This window comes from Hyaena hyaena, unplaced genomic scaffold (assembly GCF_003009895.1).
Source record: "Hyaena hyaena isolate Hyena2069 unplaced genomic scaffold, ASM300989v1 scaffold_20, whole genome shotgun sequence".
Lineage (NCBI taxonomy): Eukaryota > Metazoa > Chordata > Mammalia > Carnivora > Hyaenidae > Hyaena > Hyaena hyaena.
In genome coordinates, this window is record NW_024080652.1 from 6,206,661 (window position 1) to 6,233,851 (window position 27,191).

General features: G+C 49.8%; 1 protein-coding gene and 1 pseudogene across 1 annotated transcript in view; both read left to right on the forward strand.

The window, feature by feature from the left end:
• Positions 1–1,301: 1,301 nt before the first annotated feature.
• LOC120227988 (myosin-16) overlaps positions 1,302–27,191 on the forward strand; it is a 66,747-nt gene continuing 40,857 nt past the window's right edge. Inside the window, exons 1-19 of the mRNA XM_039226092.1 lie at positions 1,302–1,324; positions 4,809–5,028; positions 7,452–7,595; positions 9,092–9,248; positions 9,861–9,888; positions 10,198–10,294; positions 11,502–11,594; positions 12,633–12,696; positions 13,500–13,598; positions 15,217–15,320; positions 16,113–16,251; positions 16,602–16,870; positions 19,204–19,374; positions 19,896–20,075; positions 21,719–21,845; positions 22,881–22,939; positions 24,090–24,177; positions 24,993–25,110; positions 26,327–26,447. Coding sequence (XP_039082023.1) covers positions 4,819–5,028; positions 7,452–7,595; positions 9,092–9,248; positions 9,861–9,888; positions 10,198–10,294; positions 11,502–11,594; positions 12,633–12,696; positions 13,500–13,598; positions 15,217–15,320; positions 16,113–16,251; positions 16,602–16,870; positions 19,204–19,374; positions 19,896–20,075; positions 21,719–21,845; positions 22,881–22,939; positions 24,090–24,177; positions 24,993–25,110; positions 26,327–26,447 — 2,268 coding nt within the window. The 5' untranslated portion in view covers positions 1,302–1,324; positions 4,809–4,818. The remainder of the gene's footprint in view (positions 1,325–4,808; positions 5,029–7,451; positions 7,596–9,091; positions 9,249–9,860; positions 9,889–10,197; positions 10,295–11,501; positions 11,595–12,632; positions 12,697–13,499; positions 13,599–15,216; positions 15,321–16,112; positions 16,252–16,601; positions 16,871–19,203; positions 19,375–19,895; positions 20,076–21,718; positions 21,846–22,880; positions 22,940–24,089; positions 24,178–24,992; positions 25,111–26,326; positions 26,448–27,191) is intronic.
• LOC120228055 lies at positions 14,261–14,404 on the forward strand (annotated as a pseudogene).

Sequence of the window (27,191 nt, forward strand, 5' to 3'; positions counted from 1 at the left end):
AACCACAAGATCATCACCCGAGCAGAAATCAAGAGTCAGATGCTTAACTGACTGAGCCACTGGGGGACCCCCCCCCCATGTAATATATTTTTTAATCGAAAACAGACACTCAGACAAATATATGTAACTGTATGTTCATAGCAGCACAACTCACAATAGTCAAAAGGTGGGAACAACCCAAATGTCCATCAATGGGTGAATGGATAAACTGTGGCAGATCCATACAATGGAATACTGTTAGGCCATAGAAGGGAATCAAGTACTGAACAGGAAGCTAAATGAAAGAAGCTAAGCCCAAGAGGTCACATGCCCCACGATTCCGTGCATATGAAATACGGAGAATAGATGAAATCACAAAGACAGAAAACAGCCTGGTGGTTCCCAGGGTTCGCAGGAGAGGCTGTTTAAAGGCTCCCAGGATTCCTCTGGGGCTGATGAACATATTTTGAAACTAGTTAGAGGTGGAGGTTGCACAACATGGTGAATCCACTCAATGTCATTGAGTACACTAGCTTAAAATTGTTACTTTTATGTTCTATGAATTTTTCTCAATTCAGAAAATAGTGACTGAGGGTGGAGAGAAGGGTGATGTCAGATGCCAGGAAGAAAGACCCCCAGGCACATACTCCTTCCAGACTCAGAGACCATCTCTGACCTGGAGAAGGGTGCAAAAGACACTTAGAGTCCATCCTTCCCATTTTACAGGTGGGAAAGGCAAGCTCAGCGAGGGCAATGGCCTGTTCAAGGTCACTAAGTGCATCGGAAGCCGTGGAGGAATTGGAGACCGGGCATTAGGACTCAAAGCTGGTACCACATCATGATGCCTCAGCCGGCCATGGTGGGCTGGAGGGGGCCTGTGGCTGTGATCCAATGAGCGAAGTCCAAGCTCACACTGGCCTTCCAGACTAAGTCATCAACCAGTTGGGTTCATCCATGCCAAAGGCTTCAGAGGACTCAACCCAGGTCTTCCTCCTTGAGAGTCGGCTCCCTCCATGAGCAGATTCCCAGCTTGAAGTGGAAAACACATTAGCCAGCTGTTCTATTTCTGCCTACCGCCTGCACCCCTGGGCTGAGGTCATCAGTTTCCCCACAAGGGTAATGGGAAGAAGGAGGATGTCCTAAAATTACAGCATTCACTGATCCCCCCTGAGGGACCCGGGAGCATTCAGTCAAGTTCTGGAAGGTGAAGCCAGCTGAGCCACCAGAGCCCTGAGGGGGTTCTTTTCTTTTTTAAGGTTTTGCTGGCTCAGACCTGTTGGGCAGGTATAAAAAGGAATGGCCAGCCTCTGCTGGGCACCCAGTCTCTTCCAGTGCAGTGTCTCAGGTGGGTACCACAGGGGATGCGGGGCGAGATGGGAGATGGGGAGGTGGGGGCTGCAGAGGGGCCACCTGAAGAAAGCGGGTGTAATGATGAGAGATTAGCAAAGGGGGACCAGGAGGTGAGCATTTTTTGAGCACTGGCCTCCCCCAGGGGCTGCAGAGTAAGCACCTCCAGGGGACACGGGCCTGAGGGTGAGGAGGCATGAGGCATTCCGCAGCATGACAGTAGCAGGTGGGATATGAACCCAGATCAGCCCCATCCACTGCACCACCTGCCTTCCCTGCTCGAGAGTGGGAGAGGAAGAAGGTGCTGGGTTCACATCAGGCTCAACCCCAGTCCCCACCCTCTGTAATGCATCTCTGCTCCCCCTTCCCCTCCAGGACCCTCACAGCCTCTGCATTCCTTGAGCTAAGTGTTTGTCTTAGGGGCATCTGACTGGCTCAGTCAGAAGAGCACACAACTCTTGATCTCAGGGTTGTGAGTTCGAGCCCCACTTTGGGTATACAAATTACTTAAAAACCAAATAATCTTTTAAAACATGTTTAATTAAAAAAAAAAAGAAAGAAAAAATGGGCTAGTTATCAAGGATGCCTGGAAAGAGCTGTTGTCTGGAGGGACAGGAGTAGCTTGAATGTGCAGGGAGTGGCTGGAAGGTGGGCTCAAAACTGAGCAAGAGTCTGGTGGCCACTGACAGGATGAGTGGTGTCAGAGGCCTACACAGGCCTCCGGGCAGTGCCTGGTCCCAGGGGTCTGTGCCCTGGGCCACCAGGCCAGGACAATAGCAATGACATCTTAGCTTGTAGCTCATGGCAAAACCAGGAACTGTAAACATGTGCATGCGAGCGCGCGAGCGCGCGTGCGCGCGCACACACAAACACACACACACACACACACACACACACACACACAGCAGCCTCATTGGAATAAACAAAGGAGAATTTCTGGCTCTTCCTCCCACATTAGAGCAATTTAAAAAGGCACCCCAGTCCTAGTCCTAAAGTGGTTTTGTTTTAAGGACATGTCTAATGCATTTTAATCTGACTTTGCTGATACTTGCATTTTCTTCTCATGTGGATTTTGGTCTCATTTCCCTAGTGACTTCCATCTGTGTTAAACAGAAGCAGGAAAATAAGGCAGCAAAAAGACAATGCAATTGAGCCATCAGGGACAACAAATGACAAATGGCAGTCTATGTTGAGCAATCCTCTCTTTCAGAAAGAGGGTTGGGGAGGCCCAAAGCGGCCACTGAACTGCCCAACGGTGACTTGTGGCAGAGACAAGGGGTGTCCTGGGTGCTGGACAGACTACTGGAAGCTCTCGGGGACACAGAGAACTCTCAGCCAGCGCTCCCTGGGGATGGGACTCAGGTCGGGTTAGGCAGGGCTCTCGCGCTAGGCTCGGGGATCCTCAGTGGGAAAATAATTCCATCCTGATTTTCACTTCTTTTGACTGAAATGTATCATTCCCTCCCCTTTATAACACAGGCGACAAATCACAGTCACCCACACCTGTGACTTTGTCAGCAATGGAAATCACCGCTATTTCTATATCGTGGTACAATTGTTGCAGAGAGCTCGAAACTGTCAGTTCCCATTGTTGCTTCAGAAACGCAGGGGTTTGACAGAGCTGCGGTTAGATCATGTATTCTGACGCATTATTACTTGGATTGCAGTATCACGCGTGTTTACTATTTTGTTAATTATATTTTCATACCATTTGTTTCCATGGTGACCCTATGCATTTTACTACCTGAATTTAAAACAATTTGTCCAATGGGAACACAGACATCACCGACTGGTACAGGACACCCGCCCTACTCGTCTCCTTATTTCCTGTGAAAGTGACCTGCTTTGGGCTGGGAGAACCCAGGCTGCAAGCCGAACTCTCTAAGCTGGACCCCACAGAGAGGTGAGACTAGGAGGAAGTGTCTGGCTTCACCGCCACCTCTTGCCTATCCTGGGTCAGCCTCTTTGGGGAGCACCAGGGCCCAGACACGAAAAGCCAGAGCTGCCTGGAGGCTAGCTCAGTGCAGCAGGAGGCTCAGTCCTGAGACCCTCCAGCTCCAGCTGCCTTATTTAGAGCTAGAGGCTATACTCAGCCTGGACAACAGCACTGCCTGCCGGCAAAGGGGCTCAGAACCACGCCCTTCCCAAACTTTCAAGAAGGTCCTTCCTCAAGACAAACTGGGACTTCTGTCTTTGCTACCATGAGTCCCCAGTGTTCCTCTGTCCTGATGGTTTGGTGAAATTGCCTGGATTTGGAAACTAAGAGACCCAGACTTAACCCCAGGCTGACCTCGTCTTAGGAGAGGTAATCACTGAATCTGGGCAATTATTGTGAATCGAGTACTCGCTTAGCATCTGGTGAGGCCTGTAGACCTCAGCTCACATTAGTGTTTTTAAATACATTAAAAAAAAAAAAAAAAGAAAGAAAACTACATAGGGTTACAAAGGAAACCCAACTATATTAAAATAGTTTTCAGAATATTTAAGTCAATTTGTGACATAGTAATTAAAAGTATAATCTGCATAAGTAGATATAAATAACATCTAACCGAGGGTCTAAGAAAACCATAATTTCAAAGTTGAGATGAGGGTAAATAGTATTTTGAGATGACTGCAACGACGCAAAAATGAAAGGAGGCGACCTGTGATTTCTGTCGGGGACAAACAGAACAGAAACTGTGTGACTGTGGTACTAATGTGGTTTGTGGCCTCTCTGTTCATACCTTAAGGGAAAGCAGAAACCAAGTAGTCATTGTTTTCCTATTCCAATTTCATGGTTGAAATCCTTGCTTTAAGGATTTTAAGGCTGTCATCTTCTCCTCCATAAAATGAGCTTCCTGATCCCTACCCCACAGCCTTAGTGTGAGGGGCAGATACAGAAGTGTTTCATGGTTGGTGGGGGGCACACAGCTCTGCAGGGTTATTACCTCACTTCTTACTCTCAATTATTAAGACCTAATGGTACCAGGGCCCCTGGATGGCTCAATTGGTTAAGCATCTGACTCTTGATTTTGGCTCATGTCATGATCTCACAGTTTGTGAGATCAAGTAAGTGAGATCAAGACCGCACTCACTTTCTCTCAAAAATAAATAAATCCTTTTTAAATTTAAAAGTAATTTTAATGTTTATTTATTTTTGAGACAGAACACACGCAAGGGAGGGTCAGAGAGAACAGGAGACAGAATCCGAAGCAGCACAGAGACTGATGTGGGGCTTGAATTCATGAGCCATGAGATCATGACCTGAGCTGAAGTTGGACACTTAACTGACTGAGCTACCCAAGTGCCCTATCTAAATAAAAATAAAAATAAAACCTAATGACAGCAAGTCACCCAAAGTGACATGAGAGAAGCAACCCCATCTCTCTCAGGGCATTCGTTCCAGCCTACACATGAGTCGTGGCAAAGTGTCCTTGCTTTTCCCTACAGAACCCTGGGAAGTCCTGGTTCCCTCCCTCCATACCTTCCCGCTCCTCCCTCAGCCAAGCCGCGATGCCTGGTGGATACAAAGGTGAATGCGGGGACGATGTGGACCCGATGCCCTTCCTGGCACCTCCCGAAAAGGAGAGGATAGAAGCCATGAACAAGCCCTATGACATCAAGAAGTCCTGCTGGGTCAAAGACGAGAAGGAGGGCTTCATTGCTGGGGAGATCCAGTCTGAACAGGGTGACCAGGTCACCGTGAAGACTATCAACAACCAGGTAAGTGAGGAATAATCTCCAGGAGGAAACTGAGCTTTGAGAGTGGCAGACACCTAGGTGCCGCTGTCCATACTTCTGCTCAAAAGGCAGAGTAACAAGAAGAGCAGATGTTTCTGAGTCCTGTGTACTGGGTTCAAGTTCAGACTCAGCTACACTTAAACTGTGGCCCTGTGGACACTTCCCCTCTCTGAGCTTTGACTCTCTCTCAGTTGAGATTCCAACATGGCAGGACACATGGAAATACTCTGTATGCTGCAATAGTCCATATGTGCACGAGATCGTCATAGCAGTTACTTACCTTTAACGTCCCAAGCAGCTTTCACATAGAGGAGTGAAGGTGAGCACCCCAGCCATTAGCAGGGGCACTATGTGCCCATGATAGCTCGAGGAGTGTGGGACAGGCCCAGAACACCCTGGCTGACCTGGGGGGCTCCCCAGCTGCATGAGCACAGATGGTGGCTTCAGATTCCCTTGCTGCATGGCAGCAGTGTGCTGGAATAGGCTTGTCCTGGCTTGGGAGGACCCAACACTAAAACTCCAGGGGCTTTGCAGCTGAGTATTAAACGTTTGGCAGCTTGATGTTAACCGTGGTGGATGTATTTACACCATGGCAATTGGCAAATGGTATAAATCAGGGATTTCTACCCCCCACCCCCTGCATAGCTGGTTTACCAATACACCACTCTCTCTGCTGGTCTACACTGTGTCTGACTGTGTCTGACTTGAGAGAATGGCTAGAAAATTTGGTTAACTAAACCCCTACCCTGCAGCAGACTCCTGGTGAAGCGCCAGACATTTCGTTTAACACTTTCAATAATCTTATGTAGTAGGATTTTAGGAGTTCCTATTTAGCAAAGGATCAAGGAAACCCTAGGTAACTTGCCCATAGTCACAAAGACAGCAAATGATGAACTCTGATTCAAACCTAGCGGTATCTGGCTTGAACACCCATATACCCCCACATCGCCACACCACCTCTTCATGGTGGGCTATGCAGCAGAAGCATGAGGCAGTCCTTGGTCACTGTCGGAAATACAAGAGACCAGAGACCTTCTGTGATCAGAACTTGTGGCATCTGAGCCTGTGCTTTGTTTTGCTTCCAGGAGAGTGCAGGAGGGAGATAAGGCTATCGCTGGGTTCAAGCGAGTTGGAACATGAAGTCCAGCTTACTTCTCCGGAGAACCTACATTTTAGCAGGGAAAAAACACTGCAGTGCTGTAAGGAGTAACATAGGAGAGTGTGGAGCCCCCAGTGGCCCCAGTCTAGATACATGTTAAGGGCAGCACGTGACTTCTGTGTGAATCCGCAGGTTTGGGACAGAAAGACTGAGTCACCTGGGTTCTGAGATCAAGGCAAATGCCCCTGTCCTTTGCTGGACCTGAGACAGAAATGTTTGCCTGAGGGCAAGGCCCAGAGATCTGGGAACTCCAGGGAAATGGACTCTGAATAGAATCCAGTTTGATTTACTAGGGCGTGTGGTGACCATTAGTGGGTAGATTTTCCAGAACTGTCAAGGTTTCAAATTATCTGCCTATTGGACTCATAAATTATTAAAAGTCCCAGAAAGCCCAGTATGTGTTCAAGCCTCCCATGTCAGGCTACAGCTCAAAGATGTTTGTTTCCTGGATCACATATCTTGAGCTTCAGTCCCAGATGCTGGAACTTAAGAGCTGCTCCTAGTTTTCATTTACAGATAAAGAAATTGGGGCACGGAGGGGGAATGGGATTTCCCTGCTGTACACAGGCGCTCCAGACTCTGAACTCTGTACTATTCTCACCCTGACACATTTACTGCTCAGCACTCATTGTTGTCTTTCTTTCTTTCATTTATTTGTTTGTTTTTGTCTTGTCCTGTTCTCTTGCTTGCTTTCAATTTCATCTCTCAAGGTGGCTTGGTGGGTTGGTGGGAGCAGGGAGATGTCTTTTTTTATTTTTTTTTTAATGAGAAAGTCCACTGCTATTTAGAAACCACCACCGATTCTCAAGGCAGAGATCCAAGAGTCCCATCTCTGCAAAGTGTCCCTGGATTCAAAGAGCAAGTTCTGATCAACTACCAGAATGGATTTGGTGGGAAGAGAAGCAGGGCCCAGAGGTGCTCTCAATTTAGGGATGGAACTTTATAGCTAATAAGGTATTTGAGATGCTCCCACTTAAGTTAATATAATTCTCCCAGCAATTCTCCCAGCCGAGAAAGCTACTGTCATCACTATTTCAGAGCGGAGGCAGTTAGGGCTCATAAGGCCTTGGAGGTCCCTCCTCAGCCCGAGGTGCACAGTGGTGGCTGGACCAGGAGTTGGGCACACTGGTCACCTGACTCTAGCTTCTTCCAGGATACCAGAGAGTATGGGGCACCTTGTGCCAGAGATACTGTTGACAGTACGATTTCCTAATTCCTGCTGTGTCTTGACACTCTCCTCACCCAGACTGTCACTGTGAAGAAGGATGATGTCCAGCAGATGAACCCACCCAAATTCTACCAAGCCAAAGACATGGCGGACATGACTTTCTTGAATGAGGCCAGCGTCCTGAACAATCTGCGCCAACGCTACACCAACATGAGGATCTATGTGAGTGTGAGGGGCTAGGGTGGGGGTGAGGGGTGGCTGTGGATCTTCTGCCCATCTCCTGGTGAGAAGGGCACAGCTGCTCCTCTGCCTTCCTAGCAACCAACACAGTATGGCTCGAACAGGGCACAGGGACCATGCTTTTGACACATTAGAACTTCCACTCCAAGCCTTCGATGTCTCCATAATGGAGCTGTCTATGGGCAGCTTAAATACCTTTTGCTGAGGTTGTTATTCAGAAGCCTTCCTCCCCACCGCACCCCTGCAAACTCTCCAGTCAAAACATTTTCCCCCTTAAGACTTCACACAGCCTTGTTAGATGTCACCCCTCGCCCTTCCTCCCATCCATCCATCCATCCACCCATCCATCCATCTATCCATCCATCCATCTGCTGTCTGCCTTACCCCCACCCTGAGACAGGGCTGGCGGGAACAAGTGACTCAGCAGTAGGCCTTCCAGGGTGACACACTGTGCGTCATACTCTCGACTCCTTAAGTGGGTTCTCTCTATCTCATCTTTGTTCCTCTTTCTCTGGATCACTTTCTATTTAATAAGATACCTTTTAAATACTCAATATGTATATTACAACTATGCTAAGAAGAAGCTGGGACGGGGTGGGTATTTATTCCCATCTAGGCCAAAGTGGAAGGTTTTAAAGTTGGACTGAAAAGAGGCACAGGGCAAGGGGCAGATGTATTAGGTTGATGAGAATGTTCAGCAAGGAGAAGGACAGTTTGGGATTCATGGATGGGGACCCACAAGTTTGGCCATTTTCTGCCCTCACTTATTCTCCCCTCAGACAATTTCTTCTACTACCTCCTTGGTTTTTCTGATTATTTTTCTTTTCAATGCATTGATTTCTTTACAAAATTGCCTTGTAATGAAAAGAAAAGCTGGCATCTCTTCTTAAGAGTTGATCAAACCCTGCTGCCCACTAGGAGGGGTCGCACCCACACAAGGAGCACCTCGCCACTGTTAAAACACCCCAGAGGTCTCCCTCTGAACGCTTGTGCAAAATATATTGAACACTCCCAGATATATTACGTGGAAAATCAAAATATAGAACAGTATTACAGAGAGCTATCCTTTGTTCTAAAAACAAGAAGGGGGCAATAAGAATGTACCCCTGGGTTTGTATGTATATGCATCAAAAACCACGGAAGGCAGGTATTAGAAATTAACACCGCATTTACCTGTGGGAGGAGGAGGCAGGCACTGAGCAGTTGGGGGAAGGGGCACTTTCTCTGCCTATTTGTCCACGCGGTGACTATGTTATCTATCCAAATAATTAAACCAAAAGAAAATGAGACACGTATATATGAAAGAGAAGGATGGCTTTGCTTACTGAATAGACCCTCAGGCATAGATTTTGCGTCCAGAGGGTATACCAAGGCTGGCAGTGACCTCCAGCCAGGCTGCTCTAGAGCAGGCTAGGGCCTGGAGGGAAGAGGGCACCAGGCGGAAAGGCCAGCTAACTGTCTCCCTTCCCTCCCGCCAGACCTACTCAGGCTTGTTTTGTGTGACAGTCAACCCCTACAAGTGGCTGCCCATCTATGGGGCCCGCGTGGCCAACATGTACAAAGGCAAAAAGCGCACAGAGATGCCACCCCACCTCTTCTCCATCTCTGACAACGCCTACCATGACATGCTCATGAGTAAGTGGGCTGGGAGGCTGCCAGGGTTCTTGGGGTGGGTGACAAAACTTCTTTTGCCACTGTCTCCAACTGCACTAGAACCATGGGCTACCCAATGCCAACCCAGACCACATGCCACCCGCTGAAATTCTTTGCTAAAGTGTTGAGCACCAGCAGGAAGTGGTATTAACACTGGGTACCAGTGCTCAGTGAGGGTACCAGTGCTGAGTACCGGACCTACCTCACACTCCATCTCATTTAAGCTTTACAAAAAAACCACGGGATGTCAGATTAAGCAAGTTGTCCAGAGTTCAAGCCAACACATTACCTTTCCCTGTACAATCTCTGCCGTGTGGCATAGTGGCTCCTGAAACGATTTCTTGATGCTGCTTATGACCTGGTAGCTATCTATACTGGATAGCTGGTAAATCCCTGGCCCTTCTGCAAACACGCACACTAGAGAAGGGGACTCCACAGGATCCTGGGGGTTTTGGCCTCTGCTGGTCACTGCAGCCCACCTCCAAGCTGGGTAGGACGCAGGGAGATCCAGACTGTTCGGCCAGGGCAATGTCAAATGTCTATTCCTAAGTGATTCCTAATTACATCTTCTTGTTGCTGTTTTCTTCCCTGCAGATCGTGAAAATCAGTCTATGCTAATCACGTAAGTGTCCCTTCTGTCTCTCAGTCTATATACATATAATTAGGTTTGTGTCTTACACGTGTAATTAAGCCTTCTTAGAATTAATTGGTGGGACTTGCTATGGAAATCTGCAGGCTGTCAGTGCACTTTGCAGGACATTAAGGCTGCACCTGTGAAACGGAGGTGGGGGGGGTTGTGCCCCCCCCCCACCTGTCTGTCTTGGCTGAGGGATGAATCATAGCAACACGCAGCCTGTACCATTTATTGCTTTGCTTCTCTGTGGCCAATCCCCTCCTTGAACTTCACTCTGCTCCTGTTTTCCACTTGCAGTGGAGAATCTGGTGCCGGCAAGACTGAGAACACGAAGAAGGTCATCCAGTACTTTGCCAATGTTGGAGGAACTGGCAAACAGTCGTCGGATGGAAAGGTAGGGCTGATGGGCAGACTCAGAGTCTGTCACCCCAGCCCACCCTGTCTTCAGGCACACACACAGGAGGGCACACTCGGGAGGACACACACAGATGGGCACCCAAGGGCACACATGGAAGGGCACACACTGGGGGCACACACAGGAGGGCACACAGAGGGTCACACAGGGTGGCACACTCAGGAGGGCACACACAGCGGGGCACACACAGGGGGGCACACATGGAAAGGCACACACATGAGGGCACACACATGGGGGGCACACGCAAGGGGAACACACAGGGGCACACGTGGAAGGGCACAGACAGGGGGCACACAGGAGGGCACACACAGGAGGGCACACACGGGGGCACATGGAAGGGCACACACTGGGGGCACACACAGGAGGGCACACGTGGGGTGCACACACGGGGGGCACATGGAAGGGCACACACTGGGGGCACACACAGGAGGGCACACACGGGGGGCACACACAGGGGAGCACACGGGAGGGCACACACACGGGGGCCACACATGGGAGGGCACACACGGAAGGGCACACAGGGGGGCACACACCCAGAGCCCATGTGACCCTCATAGGTGTCCTGTGGGTTTGGGCCAGTTTACAGAGGAGGAGACATCTTAGAGAGAAGGGCAGGAATGACCACATCAAGAGCAGGAGGCCGCAGACCTGGGCCTCGTCCTATAGGGTGTATTTTGCTGCCCCCGGTCATGTCTGTCCCCAGAGTGGCAAGTGGCAGAGCCGTCTGTGCCTAGCAGGGGAGAATGGGGGACACCAGCTCCTCGTCAGCTGTTTCCATAGCCCTGGTGGCCCTGGGGCACAAGGAGCAAGAGCTGGGCCAGGGGCAGCTATAAAAGCGGAAAAAGGAAAGGACGGCTCATGACGAAGCCCAGCGATGCCCGGGAAGGGTTTTCAGACTCACGCAGGAGTCTCTCCAGCACCAGCTAAGAATCAAGGCCTGTCATCTGCCAGGTGGCCGTCCGATGACAGGGCCGTAGAAGGACAGTCATCAGGTGGTGGCTCTCTTTCTAGGTTCCTTCCTGCCTTGATATCCAGGCTTCCCCGAGGCCATTCCCCTCCTGGCTCCCAACTCACAAGCCATAGTCATTTGAAAGCCCTGAGTTCCCAGGCAACACCCAAACACCCAACCTTGTCTGTCTGTCTGTCTGTCTGTCTGTCTGTCTCTCTCTCTCCCTCTCTCTTCCAGGGGTCCCTGGAGGATCAAATCATCCAGGCAAACCCTGTACTGGAGGCTTTTGGGAATGCCAAGACCATCAGAAACAACAATTCTTCTCGCTTTGTAAGTGTGACCAGTGACGACGGTGGCCCCTGGGGGTGGTGGGACAGGTGCCATCATCCCATTCCACATAAGGAAAGTGGGGCTGATTTAAACATGCACATGGAAAAAGGCAAGTCAGAGCATCTCCTTCCCAGAGAGTTTTAAGGTCTTAGCTGTCAGTGTCTATATCAAACAGAGCTCACATCAGTATTTAAATCAAAGAGCTTGAATGCAGAGACTTGGTAACAGAGTGATGGAAGGGCTGAGATGGGGGAGCCAGAGGGTCACAGTGGCTGGAAGCTGAGGACAGCTCTCCCAACCCCCCAGCTGAGGACAGCTCTCCCTCTCCCCTCGGCTGGAGGGATGCAGGAATTCACCTGTCTTTCCCCGGGGCCCTGGTGAAATCGAGCTCAGCCCTCTTCTGGGATCTCTACCTGGGCCCTATGTGAGGTGCTGTCCAGGAAGGAGAAATGCCCTGGGCTTCCTTCCTGATTCCCAGTCTCCTGCGGGCGGGGGGCTCATTGCCTGAGCCAGGGGGCTGTTGGGGAGCCTCGGTGAACAGGGCTAGGCAGGGAGGAGGTGAGGGCACGTGAGGAAGAGAGGTGAGCGGATGGGCCAGGAGCAGCAGAGCTGGAGACACAGAGATGCCTCTTCCCAGGAGAATCTATCAACGGTTCTGCCAAAGGGAGAGGAATGCAATGTCTCAATGAAGAGACTCAGTAGCGTGCCCCCTATGCCCGCTGGCCAAGTCCCCACCATGCCTGCCTCTAAGCAGACTTCCCAGCAATCCCAGCCCCTCCTGCTGGTGCTCCTCTCCCCACAAATACCCTGCAGAGTGACCCCACAGACCCTAAATTGAGCTCCAAGTCCCATCCAACTCCTTCTCTGCACAGGAAATCCTCGGCTCCATGTACAGTCACATCTGGCCCAGTTACGTTCCAAACAGCACCCTTGGAACTCAGGGGGGCAGTCAGTGGGGGACTGTGGCCAAACCCGGCCCACGTGTTGGTCTAGCACCACAGGCGTCCTCCCTCACGACCCTCTCTCCTCCCTGCCCAGGGCAAGTTCATCCGAATCCACTTCGGGACTACAGGCAAACTGGCCGGAGCAGACATCGAGAGCTGTGAGTCAGGCCCCTTTGGAGGGTCCTTCAGGGCGGGACCAGCTACATAACATGTGGGGCCCAGTGTAAAATGAAAATGAGGGGCTCCTTTTTAAAAAAAAAAAAACAGTATTTAAGAATTTAGGGGCGCCTGGGTGGCTTAGTCGGTTAAGTGTCCGACTTTCGCTTGGGTCATGATCTCGCGGTTCGTGGGTTCGAGCCCCGCGTCAGGCTCTGTGCTGACTGCCAGCTCAGAGCCTGGATCCTGTTTCAGAGTCTGTGTCTCCCTCTCTCTCTGACCCTCCCCTTCTCACGCTGTCTCTCTCTCTCTCTCCTAGAAATAAAAAAAAAAATTTTAAAAAAACATTAAAAAAAAAAAAGACTTCGGGGCCCCTGGGTGGCTCAGTCGATTAAGCATCAGACTTCATGAGTTCGAGCCCTGCGTCGGTCTCACTGCTGTCAACATAGAGCCCACTTGGGATCCTCTGTCCCCCTTTCTCTCTGCCCCTCCCTCATTAGTTCTCTCTCTCTCTCTCTCTCAAAATAAATAAACTTTTTAAAAAGTACTTAAGAATTTCAAAACAGCAACAGAGGAACGTGAAAGCAGGGCAGGGCCCTTCTGAATGCAGCCTGCTGTCTCATGCCCAGAGGGCTGGCCCTTTCCCCCCCGGGGGTCCCCTCTGTGGGCAGTCAGGCCCCCAGAGGCTGTGTCTGGGGTGGAGACAATGGCCCTTGGGCCTGCTATTGCACAGGACTGTACAGAGATGGGAGCCCATCTGCCTGCACCCCAGACAGGACGGGTCTGTGTGCTTCTTCTCTTTCAGATCTCTTAGAGAAATCTCGTGTCATCTCCCAGCAGGCAGCTGAGAGGAGCTACCACATTTTCTACCAGATTCTCTCTAACAAGAAGCCTGAACTTATCGGTAAAGATGGTTACGTCGGTCTGCCTGCCCCGTTCACTTACTTTTCCTCTTGTTTCAGTAACAAAAAGACTCCCCAACACAGAAGGTCCAGCATCATCCCGTGTGGTTCTGCATGAATTTTTTACAGTTAGGTGCATAGGCTACAGGGAACTTGCCCAGAGCTCTCCTTACATCTCCTCTTCACAAGAGCCTCATGAGACTTAGCACCACTGTTGGCCCATACTACAGATGGGGCTTCGGAATGCCTGCAACTCAGGGCTGAGACAGAGACCTGAGAAACGAGGCTTGGACCTGCTGCCTCTGGGCCCGGGGCTCAGACAGGAGCAGAGACATCAGCCCAGGTCTGTTGCACGTGCAGTAACAAGAAGCTCCCCTCTGGGTGGACAGAGCCCACACTGAGTGCACAGTCTTATGAGCAGCGTATACTCACTCACTCATCTAGATGCTCTTGGGCAGGCACCAACCTGCCCAACTGTTCATGGCAGACCTGCTCAGGGGAGAGTTGAAGACTCACTCTTCCACATACACACTTCCTAACCCACCAGAAACTAAGTACCACTCCCCACTCACAAGTGGGTTTTATTGGTGTTGGACACACTGTCTTTTTAAATTAATGGATGGCATTTTGAAATTGGAAGACTTACATGAAACAAAACAAAACAAATCACCCTTGGAGTTGAGGCCACTGACTTGTTGATAAACTCACAAGTGTGGGTAGTGTCCTACGTGAGGGGCAAGTCTTTCACTACCACCACCAGGGTCTCTGAACCAATGGATGGGATTTGACAGTAATTCCTGCTATAAGTAAAACAAGACAAAACAAAAAACACCACCAACTTCTTGGTTTCTCTGAAGTAGCAAAAGATCCAGTAGCCATGGCCCGGCCCTCCCACATGGCTCTAATCAAGGCAGTTGAGTGGTGGTGGCCCCCTCAGATGGGGCTCAAGCTCTCCTGTTTGCCACACTCCCCACCAAGCCCCATTGCATCCTTGACCCTAGAGCACACACTAGGGTGACCGCCCACACTTGTCTTCCTTCTTGGCTCTAGTTTTTCTCAACAGTAGAGATGAAGGAAAATGAAAGTGTTTCTTGCACCCGTGTCTCCTCCAAAAGTGGAAAAACAAAGATAGACCAAAATGGGCACATATTTGAGGAAACATAGAAGTGTGTATCTTTCTTTGCAAAAGCACAATCTTCACGCATCTTATACATGAGTGATCATTATTGCCCACTGCAATCATTGTATTGCCTTCTGCCGTAGAGTCTAAGTGGCTCTTTCTAGGAGAGAGGAAAGAAAATAAATAGGAATTCATTTATTCCCAAAATATCTACAGGGTGCCCAGCAGGTGCCAGGTACTGGGCCAAGTGATGGAAGACACAACCGAGTTCCCAAGACCCGCTTGCTGCCCTAAAGCTCCTCATGGGCCCTGTCCCAGTCTCTCCATGACTCTGGGTGATCCCTGAGGGTAGGGACCATATCTTATTCAGCTCCGGAACCCTCGATGCCCCCCACATCATGCCGGGCACATGAGAGGCGTTTAGGGATACGGCTTAAAAAAGGAAAGCGAAGAAAACGGCAGGTCATTCAGCTGCTAATCTGCTCTCCTGCTCTTGGCAGAGACCTTGCTGCTGGTCCCCAACCCTAAGGAGTATCACTGGGTGAGCCAGGGCGTCACCGTGGTGGAGAACATGGACGACGGGGAGGAGCTGCAGATCACAGACGTGAGTGGTGGGCGTGGCTGACCCATGACAGGGAGAGCCGGGACAGAACCGTGGGGCCCTGTATGTACCGTCACCGGAACTGGGGGGCGCTCCCAGCAGCCAGCCTGCAGCCCGGATTCTCCCCCCGGAGGTCTCCGGGGCTGCAGCTGGCACGTCTCTCTGGCCTGTCACAGCAAGCAGAATTGAACTGGGATTCCACGGAACCCAGGGGACCATCTGCTCCACATCCTGGCTAGAAGTGACCCTCCAGTCTCCTCAGTTCCCACCGCACTCCGTCTCTCTCCTCTTATCACTCTGAGCACCTGTAACTTCTGTTAGGGTATTTGTGTCCACTCTCCTCTGTGAAAATAGAATCAATTCCTGATGCATCCTGATTCCTTTCCCTCTCCCAGGACCTAGCATGAAGCCTGAACAGTAATAATGATGGTAATAATAATGCCACTTCCAGTTTGTTATTACGTATCTAATACTCAATGTGTGTGAAGCACTGGACTAAACATTTACATGTCATTCCAGTTTATCCTTATGACCACTTACTATCTCCATTTTGCAGATGAGTAGACAGAGGCCAGGGAAGTTAAATAAATACACATGACTGTAGTGCAGAGCATCTGGTCTGGGCTCCTGGGAGGAAAAGAGACCTGCCTCGGGTCAGGGTGTGTCTGACCCCCAGAGCCCACACCATATCACAGTGGCCCATCGGTGCCAGGCCACGACTGCAGTGCTGTGGCCTCTCTTCTGTGGAACAGAAGCCAGGAGTTTCTTGCCTTTCTCTTCCCCGTGGACCTACAGGTTGCCTTTGACGTGCTGGGCTTCAGCGCCGATGAAAAGATTGGCGTTTATAAGCTGACCGGGGGCATCATGCATTTCGGCAACATGAAGTTCAAGCAGAAGCCCAGAGAGGAGCAGGCTGAAGTGGACACCACAGAGGGTATGTGTTTGGCTGGGGCTGTTCAGGGAGGAGGCAGCACCAGTGGTGGGGGCTCACAGCTCTCCGAGGCTTCATGAACATTTCAGAGACATGTTATAAACCAAGAATATTCCTTGGACATCCCGACATTGATAATCTCAGAGAGACAGGATGGCTTCTTTACTCTGCTTTGCCACTTGACCTTGAGCAAATGTGGAAACCATCTCAGATCTCTGTTTTCTCATTGGCAACATGGGGTCCCTGCCACTTTGCCCTTACCCCCTTCCCTAAACACAACAGATGGTGTTGGGTTTCTCTGGGACAGGGCATCATCTTTCTTTCACTCGCCTGCTTTTCCTGTCCCTACGCAGTGGCTGACAAAGTCTCCCATCTCATGGGTCTCAATTCTGGGGAGCTCCAGAAAGGTATCACCAGGCCCCGGGTCAAAGTAGGCAATGAGTTTGTGCAAAAGGGCCAGAATATGGAACAGTGCAACAACTCCATCGGGGCTCTGGGCAAGGCCATCTATGACAAGATGTTCAAGTGGCTGGTGGTCAGGATCAACAAGACCTTGGACACCAAGATGCAGAGGCAATTCTTCATTGGCGTGCTGGACATCGCTGGCTTCGAGATCTTTGAGGTGTGTCTGCCCTGGCATTCTGTTTCTGCTTTGGGGTGCCATTTTTCTTTCAGATGCTACTTTTCACCGTGGTTCTCTTGTTTCTCATCTTGGACCTGGGGCAGGCCAATCTCAGTTGTTTGCTCTTGGGTCTCTGACTTCTGGCATCCAGAAAGTTCCATCTTCATTTGTATGGTGTCAAGTCATAAAGAGTGGTGTGAACATAAAATGGGTGATGTGCTGGTTTCATGAATTTTGTGAGCGGCTGACATCATGTTGAACATGGCCATGGTGTATTTACACCATGGAAATTGGCCAACACTACAAATCAGGCCTTTTATTTAGTATTATTATTATTATTGTTGTTGCTATTATTATTATTAATATTATTATTATTTCTAGAGAGGGAGAGCAAGCTTATGTACCAGCACAACACTGGTGGCCTCTCACTTTTTCCTACACAAGAGAGACTCAGGTCTCATCCCAGGCTAGTGCTGTGGGTCAGGAATATTTTAGCTTTCTAATTGAAGGCCATGTGATTAGGATTAGTAGTTCTGGTTCTGGGCTCAGATTGGCCATCAACTAGCTGTGTGGCTTTAGGAAAGTAGCTATCTCTCTCCGAGCCTCAGTTTTCTCAACTCTAAAATGAATCAATTGGAAGAGATGATCTATAAAGTCCATTTCACTCCCTATCCTATTATTCTAAGATTTCTACTGGCACAGATGGATTTTTTTTTTAATTTTTATTTATTGCTGAGAGAGAGAGAGAGAGAGCATGAGCAGGGGAGGGGCAGAAAGAGAGGGAGATACAGAATCGGAAACGGAGTCCAGGCTCTGAGCTGGCTATTAACACAGAGCCCGACACGGGGCTCGAACCCACGAACCGTGAGATCATGACCTGAGCCAAAGTCGGACACTTAACTGACTGAGCCACCCAGGTGCCCCCACAGATGGATTTTTAAAAAAGAAATCAAGAAAGCTTAGCTCAATTTCTTTCAGGCTCTAAAAGGCTAATTTGGCTGCCGTCTACAAGAGAATCATTTAATTTCATAAGTAGAAGGAGGCTTAGAGTTTCTAAACTATGCTCCCTGGCATCTTGGGGAGCACACTGACAGCCAGAAGGGTAGAGACAAGGGGAAGGGAGGATGCTGTGTGCCAACAGTAAAGTGTGTGCAATAGACAAACAGGATTCAAATCCCAGGTCGGGCCACTTCCAAGCCATGTGCCTCTGTTTCTCCACATATTAATGGGGACACAAATCATTCTTGCCTTGTAAGATTTTGAGCAGAGGCAGCTCGGCACAGGGTCTGGCACATGTGTGTGTTCTGTGACTACAATGGTACCTCTGCTTTAACCAATTTTTTGTGAGGCTTTAGCATGGGATTTCATTAAGAGAAAGCACTCTCTGGTTTTTTGTTAAAGGCTTGTAAACCCATCAAGCCCTTTCATCCTACAGATGAAGATAATAAGAAACTACACAGAGAGAGAACTGTCCAAAGGCACAAAGGGGTCAGAATGCATAAAGCCTTTCAAATGATTTCTATTCTGAAAAGAAAATTTTCCTTTCCACAATGGTTTTTTTTTTTAAGTTTATTTATTTTGAGAGAGAGAGAGTGCGCACAAGCAGGGGAGGAGTGGAGAGAGGGAACCTCAAGCAGGCTTTGCACTGTCAGCACACAGTCTGACGCAGGGCTCAAACTCACAAACTGTGAGATCATGACCTGAGCTCAGGTCAAGAGTCAGACGCTTAGGGGCACCTGGGTGGTTCAGTCAGTTAAGCATCCGGCTTCGGCTCAGGTCATGATCTCGCAGTTTGTGGGTTCGAGCCCCACATCGGGCTCTGCGCTGACAGCTCAGAGCCTGGGGCCTGTTTCAGATTCTGTGTCTCCCTCTCTTTCTGTCCCTCTTCTGCTCACGATGTCTCTCTCTCTCTCAAAAATAGATAAAACATAAAAAACAAAAACAAAAAAAGTCAGATGCTTAACCGATTGTGCCACCCAGGCACCCTTCCACAGTGTGATTTTTATTAACCACATGAGGCAGCATCTGAGGTTTGGGGCCCCGTGATCCTACCCTTCCCTCCTATGCCCCTCCATCCCCCCCTGCCCCCAGCCTCCTCTGCAGGTACTAAGCTGCTCTGTGCCTTTGCAGGGGAGGATCACTGAAAAGGGATTCTTGCAGGGCTGATGCAGCACCTTCCGGGGGTCAGCATTCAGGCATCTAGAGCAGTGCCTGACGCCGGTTGGCCCTCAACAAATTTGAACTCTGCTTGTGGCTCGTCCCTCAGTCCTAGTCTCCGGGAGGCTCTGTCTGGGTCCCAGCTGACGTCCTCCTCTCTGCCCTCCCCCCTTCAGTTCAACAGCTTCGAGCAGCTGTGCATCAACTTCACCAACGAAAAGCTGCAACAGTTCTTCAACCACCACATGTTCGTGCTGGAGCAGGAGGAATACAAGAGGGAGGGCATTGAATGGGTCTTCATCGACTTTGGCCTTGACCTGCAGGCCTGCATTGACCTCCTGGAAAAGGTAACCCACTGCTCAGAGGAGGGGCTTCGAGAGAGAGGCCAGGACCTTGACCAAGTCACTGACAGTTTTATGAACTCCCATGTGAGCTCTCATCTTCTGTGAGAAGAACCATATGTAGCCCCTGGTAGCCAGGAACATCACTGAGGGCAGGAGCAGATAACAGAGAATTAAATGCAGAGAAGAGGGGTGTCATTGATTTCCCTAAGGGCCAAGTCTGCCTGGCACCACTGTTTGGAGGGATTAGCATCTGGGGAGCTAAGCAGCCTCCTCAGACTTCCAGCTCCCATTCTGTTAGACTCAGTGAATTCTAGCCTCTTTCAAGTGTAAATGGCCTTGGCATTCACAGACCAGAACTTGGAGCAGTTTCACCACTCCTGGGGGTTGATGCCCAGAGTTCTGCTTCCTGGCCGGCCCTGTGGGTATCTGGGGCACCCCTTCCACCACCCCCAGGCCAACACCTGAGTGGCCCCGCTGGGGTCCTGTGGCCCCCTCTAACACCACCCACTGCTCTTCCCTTCTAGCCCATGGGCATCTTCTCCATCTTGGAGGAACAGTGCGTCTTCCCCAAGGCCACTGACGCCACCTTCAAGGCGGCCCTGTATGACAACCACCTGGGCAAGTCCAACAACTTCCTCAAGCCCAAGGGGGGCAAAGGCAAGGGGCCTGAGGCCCACTTCGAGCTCGTCCACTATGCAGGAACCGTGAGTACCCCATTGGCGCTCCCTGTGGCCATCTTCTTGCTTCAGTCGGCTCTGGCTATTATAGGTCCTTCCTGCCATGACCTTGCTGACACTTTCTCCCTCCAGCTAGCACAGCCGCCGTAGAACAGGGCAATCAGCTCAGTGAAATGACCCCTGACTCATACTTCCTCATCGCTTCTCCCTCTGAGAAATCCAAAGCAATCCAGCCAAGGATGCATGCCAGGGAGTGGCCAGCAGTTCACGCCCTCAGACCTGACAGGGCCACACCATTGTTTATGGCCCTTGGCTTGACAGCTGCACTTAGATCTTGGACAGAATTTACAATACTTGCAAAGAAGGAAAAAGAAAGTCCATGAGCCTATCAATTATCCCCCAATAGATTAACTTATCCCTCTGATGGCTTATGGCCACCAAACCAACAAAATGACATCTCTGGAGTGGTTTTTTCACTCATGACAAACTTAGTCCCTGGGGAAGAGGGAATTAGCTTCTTATTTGAATAATTGATAGGGGAGACCAGGTTTGTTCAGCCTGCTCTTGAGAATGTGTTTTGTTTCCTTGGGATTGCCATAAATGCCCACGTTCCTGTTAACCTCTGGAGTTTGTTGAGCCTCTGTGGGTTTAACTGCAGGGAAACAGCAGCCTTAGCACAGAGCTGTCAGGAAGGCTGCTGTTGGATCAGGCATTGGGGCCAGGATTTTATGATCTCATCAACCATAACAATGCAAATTACTGGCAAAATGAATTATGCCCAATAAGTAAAGCAAACAGCAGCTTTGGAGGCCAATTGCAGTGCTCTTCCTGACCTCCCACGATGAAATGAGAAGGGCTTTGTATTTATAGCAATGGAATATTCAGAGTCTAATGGGACCTATGCACCTCCAAGAAGGCTCTAAAGTAAGGCCCGCAGGTGATGAATGTCTCTATGCTCTAGAGGAGAAGGAAAGCCCAAAGGTTTAGGCTTCTGATCTGCTTCCCTCGGTTCCATACGCTTAGTGGAAGACTTTGAAAAGTGCCTTCCTCTTTGCCTCCCCAGCTAGGGCCACGTGGTAAAAGGGGAAATAGAAATTAATGGATGTCCAATTAACTGAACACATGGATCCCAGTTGTGGCTGGATGGAGCCCCCCTTCCACCAGGCAAAGATGGCCAAGGGACGTGTGCCCTTGAACAAGGGGAGACCAGACATCCTTGTAGGGAGCTTGTCATGTAGCTCAGAATTTCCCTGGTCAAGGCCAGTCACTCATAGCAAGAAGAAGAAGTTCAACCTACCTGGGTAGAAAAAGAGCCAGGGGTCAGAGAGGCTCAGAGTAACCAGCTGAGCAAGACACACAAGAGGAGGTCAGAGCCCAACAGAAAGTAGCTGGGGAGTCCTGTTTTGTGAGGAAAGCTCGGAGACAGAGTGACCTAAACAGGCAAACTGCAAATGCCCGATAACGGCACCTCTGCCTCATACTGTGGCTCAGGGACATCCCAGGACTCCAGAAAAGTCATGAGGTCAAGAGCTGAAGCCTCAGGAGATGGGGTTGGAGGTTGTTCCTGGGGACCCAGAGCAGGCAGACCATGTAGGTAGAGGTCCTGGCTGTAGGGCCTGAAAGGTGGAGGCTAGACCTAGAACATAACTGCTGGCACTTGTCCCCTCCAGGTGGGTTACAACATCACAGGATGGCTAGAGAAGAACAAAGACCCCCTGAATGAAACAGTGGTGGGCTTGTTCCAGAAATCATCCATGGCGCTCCTGGCCCTTCTCTTCAAAGAAGAGGAGGCTCCAAGTATGGCTGACCCCTTGTTGTGTCCAGTTCCCCTGTGTTGATGCCCTTCAGTGGCCAAAATGGAAACAAGGAAACAAAACTCTTATTCAACTCTTGCAAAGTGGGTGAATGGATAGGCAAGTTGCTTGAGGTAGGCCGTGGACGGCAGTGCAATGGAGAGACAGGGATGCATCCTGGGAGATTCCGTCAACTGAACTGATGGCTGGGCCTGTATCACCTCTGGGTGGAGTGACACCACTTTGGAAGAGTGGATGCCCAAATGCTGTGTGTTTACTTTCTGTTCCCTGCTCTCCTCTGACTGACGCTTGAGTCAAGCCCAGCCCTGTCTCCTACCCAATCAAGGATGGCATGGCCCACAGGGAAATGCCCTGGGTGGGAGCTGCCCAAGGTGGCTGCCACTCAGTGGGGCAAGAGATGAAAATTTCCTTGAATTCAGAGGTATTTTCACCACCAACATGCAATTCCTCTGGATGGTCTGTGAGCCCCTCTTCCTCCCCAGGCAACAGGAACAGTTTGTCCCTGTGTGTAGCCCTAAGTCACAAAGGGCTACATCCTCTCCAGGGAGCATAGCACTCCCTTTGACCAATAGATGATGGTCATCCCATTCACGTCTTCCCTGGTAGATGTCCTTTTCCTGGTGTGAGGGCTCCCACCTCACCTAGTCCCAAGAAAAGCCTTTTTATTTTTATTTTTATTTTTATTTTTTTAATTTTTTGATTTTTTTTTAATGCTTTTTATTTATTTCTAGGAGAGAGAGAGAGCGTGAGTAGGGGAGGGTCAGAGAGAGAGGGAGTTACAGACTGAAACAGGCTCCAGGCTCTGAGCTGGCAGTCAGCACAGAGCCCGACGCGGGGCTCGAACCCACGAACTGCAAGATCATGACCTAAGCGAAAGTCGGACGCTTAACCAACTAAGCCACCCAGACGCCCCCCAAGAAAAGCCTTTCTAAACCAGAGAATGTGTTTTCCTCACTGAATGGGGCTGCCTGTCTCCATGCTGCATTCTGACATGAAACATGCTTGTCTTTCTTCCCAGCTGGAAGCAAGAAGCAGAAGAGGGGGTCTTCCTTCATGACAGTCTCCAACTTCTACAGGGTGAGTGGGGCTGCCCCATAGGCCACTGTTCATACAGTGAACCCTTCCTTCCACTCTACCCTTTAATGGTGTGGTGGTGTGGCTGCCACCTTCCAGCCCAGGACAGGATGAGTTTATTTCTATAAATAAATAGAAATATTTATGAGTTTATTTCTATAAATAAATAGAAATGCCTATGGTTGCCTCTTCCATTTGAGGAGTCTGTTTCCTTCCAAAGGGATCACAGAACCACAGCAACCTCAGAGCAGAAAAGACCCTTAGAGATGGTTAAATCCAACCATGTCATTTCAGAGTGAAACCCAGAAGGTGGTATCATTGGACATATCAGTGCCTAAGACCTTGAGCCCCAGACTTGGCTGGCAGATCTTCTGGGCTGGTCACAACTTCCACAGATTTGGGGCATTACTGGGGTTATATTCCAAAGTGCAGAAGGGCAGCCAATAGGGAGACATGGCCCAAAGAAATATTTCTATATTTTCCAAGGATCTGGCTGCCCGGAGGCAGTGTGGGCTTCCTCATTGGAGGTATCCAAGATCATCTTGTAGGGAGGTTAATGACTGACAAGAGTTTGTCTTCATAGGCACTATAGTTCCTTCTAGTATCAAGACTCTATGATGAGCCAGCACTGAATCAAGAAGAGGCCTGCTTATTGAAAACCATGTCACCCTGGCCGAATCCCTCTGAGATGGCAGCCACTGCCCAATATACCATCCATTATGATAGCCACTAGCCACATATGGCTAGTGAATGCTTGAAAAGAGGCTGGTATGGCAGAAGAACTCAATTTTAATTTACATTTTAAGTTAATTAATTGAACTCTAAGGATGCCTGTGTGGCTCAATCAGTCAAGCATCCGACTTTGGCTCAGGTCATGATCTCACAGTTTGTGGATTCGAGCCCCATGTCAGGCTCTGTGCTGACAGCTCAGAACCTGGAGTCTGCTTTGGATTCTGTGTCTCCCTCTCTCCCTGCACCTCCTCTGCTTGCACTCTGTCCCTGTCTCTCTCTCAAAAGTAAATAAACATTTAAAAAGTTTTTTAAAAAGATGTTAATTGAACTCTAAATAAATATCTCTCCTGAGCATCGGTATCCTGCAACACCAACACTGAGCTTAACTCAGTCTTTCTTCTCCTTTTCCTTCCACCCCCAGGAGCAGTTGAATAAGCTGATGACCACCCTCCACAGCACGGCTCCCCATTTTGTCCGCTGCATTGTCCCCAACGAGTTCAAGCAATCAGGTACATCATGGGGACATGTCTCCCTGCTGGAAGTCTTCAGGCTCCGTGAACTTAGTGTTTGTTCAAACTAAGTCCCCCTTCTTGTTTATAGTATAGTGAACACATATAGAGCAGTTTAATATTTTTGAAACTTGAAGTATTGTTTCTCTTCTTTGCCTTCTTCCACTCCCACCAATTTTTCAAACTTGGACACTTTTGACCCAACGAAACAATAACAATAAATTAATAAAAATAGCTAACATTTGTTGAGAACAACAAATGCACAACCTGTGAGCCAGGTATGAGTGAAATTCAGTTTAAAAAAATAAGGTGGTTTTTTTTTTTTTTTGAGAGAGAGAGAGAGTGCGAGAGAGGGAGAGAGAGAGAGAGAGAAAGATGGCGGGGGTAGGGGGAAACAAAGGATCCAGAGCAGACTCTGCACTGTCAACGCAGAGCCCGATGCAGGGTTCAAACTCACTAACCATGAGATCATGACCTGAGCTGAAGTCAGACACTTAACAGACTGAGTCACCCAGGCGTCCCGAATTAAGTCCACTTTTAATTATGAGGGATGACTGGGGTGGCAAAGTGGGGCACTGAAAGGATCCCCCATAGCGGATTCCCCCAAAATCATGTTCTAGCTGCTTTGTTAAGCAAAAATCGTGTTCTGGCTGGATGGGGACCCGCTAGAAGTCATACCCAGAAGGGCTGAATTGTGGGGCCCCGCGGGCAGGGACGGGAGGAGACTGGGGTTGACGACACAGATGTTCAGTTAGTTTTCTGCAGTGACAAGGAGTAGCCTATGCCGCCCTAGAGCACACCCTTTCTCATGGCAGGTGTGGTGGACGCCCACCTGATCATGCACCAGCTGGCTTGCAACGGAGTCCTGGAAGGCATCCGTATTTGCAGGAAGGGCTTCCCAAACAGGATGCTGTACCCAGAGTTCAAACAGAGGTGAGTAATGTCTTCCTGATAGCCTGAGTACAGTCCCCAGTTTCCAGATATTGACTAATTAATAAATATAGTCCTGCTGTAGCAAATGCTATGGGTACGGTGACAGATACCAGCTCACTGTCACCACCTGAGGACACCTTGGCCTGACTTTCAACTGCCAGAACCTGCCTTTCTGTGCCTGAGGGCTTTCTCTGGCTCCTGAGCCAGCTTTGCTAAGTGGTAGGCTGGAAGTCTCAGGAATTAATGCCTTCCCCAGGAGTGGCCAGTAACCAGTGACTACAGAAAACTGGCATATCAATGCTTCAACTCCCTCACGCTTCTGGTGGGCTAACTATGAGGCGAGTCCTATGCTGGCTCCCGGATAAATGTCTAACAACAATAGGAACTCCAGGCTACGTTTTTAAAGAAATACTAAAAATTAAGAAATTAAAAAGTCTTGTTTTGTAGCATCTTTGGATTTCCATGATATAAACACTCCCATGGCTGATTTCGAGCCCATATGTGACACCAGTGAATGTGGGGTTGGGAAGAGAGTCACATGATTGGCTCTTGTAGGCCAACTGGGGACTGGTCCCAGCACACCACTGTTCCCAGTACCCCCTAGCAGCATTAAGCCCCAGCTGCCCATTCTGGTAACTGGCCAGATAATATGCCTCTTATTGACTGCCCTGTCCCCCTCCCCAAATCCGCCATACCCTAAATAAACTACTTGCACTGGGATACCTTGTCCCAGGGTCTGCTACTGGGGGAACCCTAAGTAACACCTCCACCTTAGGGATTATTTCCCTTCTACCCACCCCCTACCTGCTCGAACATTGGACCACTGGTTGGAGCACGATGAGTCACTAAAGGTCACCTTGTTCAAGCCCTCTGAAGGCTCTAAACAAGGAAGGGCTTGTCTAAATCATAAAGGGGGTTGCTTGCAGGCCAGGAAAAGAAGTGCTTCTCCTGTGCCCGGAAGAAATGATCAGGAAGGAAAGATTCTAGTGTCTTCATTTCTAGGAGCACCTGCCCCTTGAACTCCTGACCCACACAGACGTTCATGCCCCAAGGTCTCCTGCCAGTCCCACCCCAGTGCCTGCCACGGGCATCTGTAAACCAGGTCTAGTCCATGATTCCAAGGCCATTGCAGAGATCAATGGGGAACTGTGTGGATGTGCTACCTGAGCTTACAGTTTGGGCATGATGGTGACTGTCACCATCTCTCTGCCAACAGGTACCAAGTGCTGAACCCCAATGTGATTCCTCAGGGGTTCGTAGACAACAAGAAGGCATCAGAGCTGCTGCTCGGGTCCATTGACCTGGATGTGAATGAATACAAAATTGGGCACACCAAGGTAGGGGCTTCTGGTGACACCTCCTCCTCCTACCGCTCAGCCTCGTCCCAGGAAGGTGGGCTTCAGGGTGTGAATTTCAGTTTGGCCACTGACCAGTTGCCTGCCTTGGGCTGCAGAGAGCTTCAGCTTCCTCCTTTGCAAAAGTAGGGCTGATACAGCTGATCTCATGGGATTCGGGGGTGATTAGCCATAATGTGGGTTGAGAACCCAGCTCAGATAGGTATGTGATAAATGGTAGGTTATTTCCTAGGACTGTATGAGCCCCAATCAGAATCAATCAGACTTTGACTGGGGCATGGAGGTATGTGTGTGGGGGTGAAGTCTGAGAGCAAATCACCATAATCCCAGCCCACCCACACCGAAAGCTCCAGCCCTGAGCTGGCAGGTGAGTTGGCGGTGACTCAGAGAGGCTGCCTGATCCTGACTCACCGGGCCTGGGCTGCCGTGTGTCTGTCCTGCTTCCTGGCCCTGCAGAGTCTCATCGGGACTGGAAGGGCCAGCCAGGCTAATGGTGCAAGCTGTCTACCTATAGCTGCCCAACCAGACTGAACCCCTACATGACAAGCAGGGTGACCCAGTAGGAGTACTAGCTTTGCATTCAGGAGCGTCAGGCTCAAAGCCTACCTCTGTGTAGCCCAGGGCAGATCAACTGCCTCTCTAAGTCTCATGGATGGCACAGCCAACATGGCTTCCCCACAGGCCTGGTGGAGCATGTGGACGCTTCGCAAATGCTCACAAAGCACC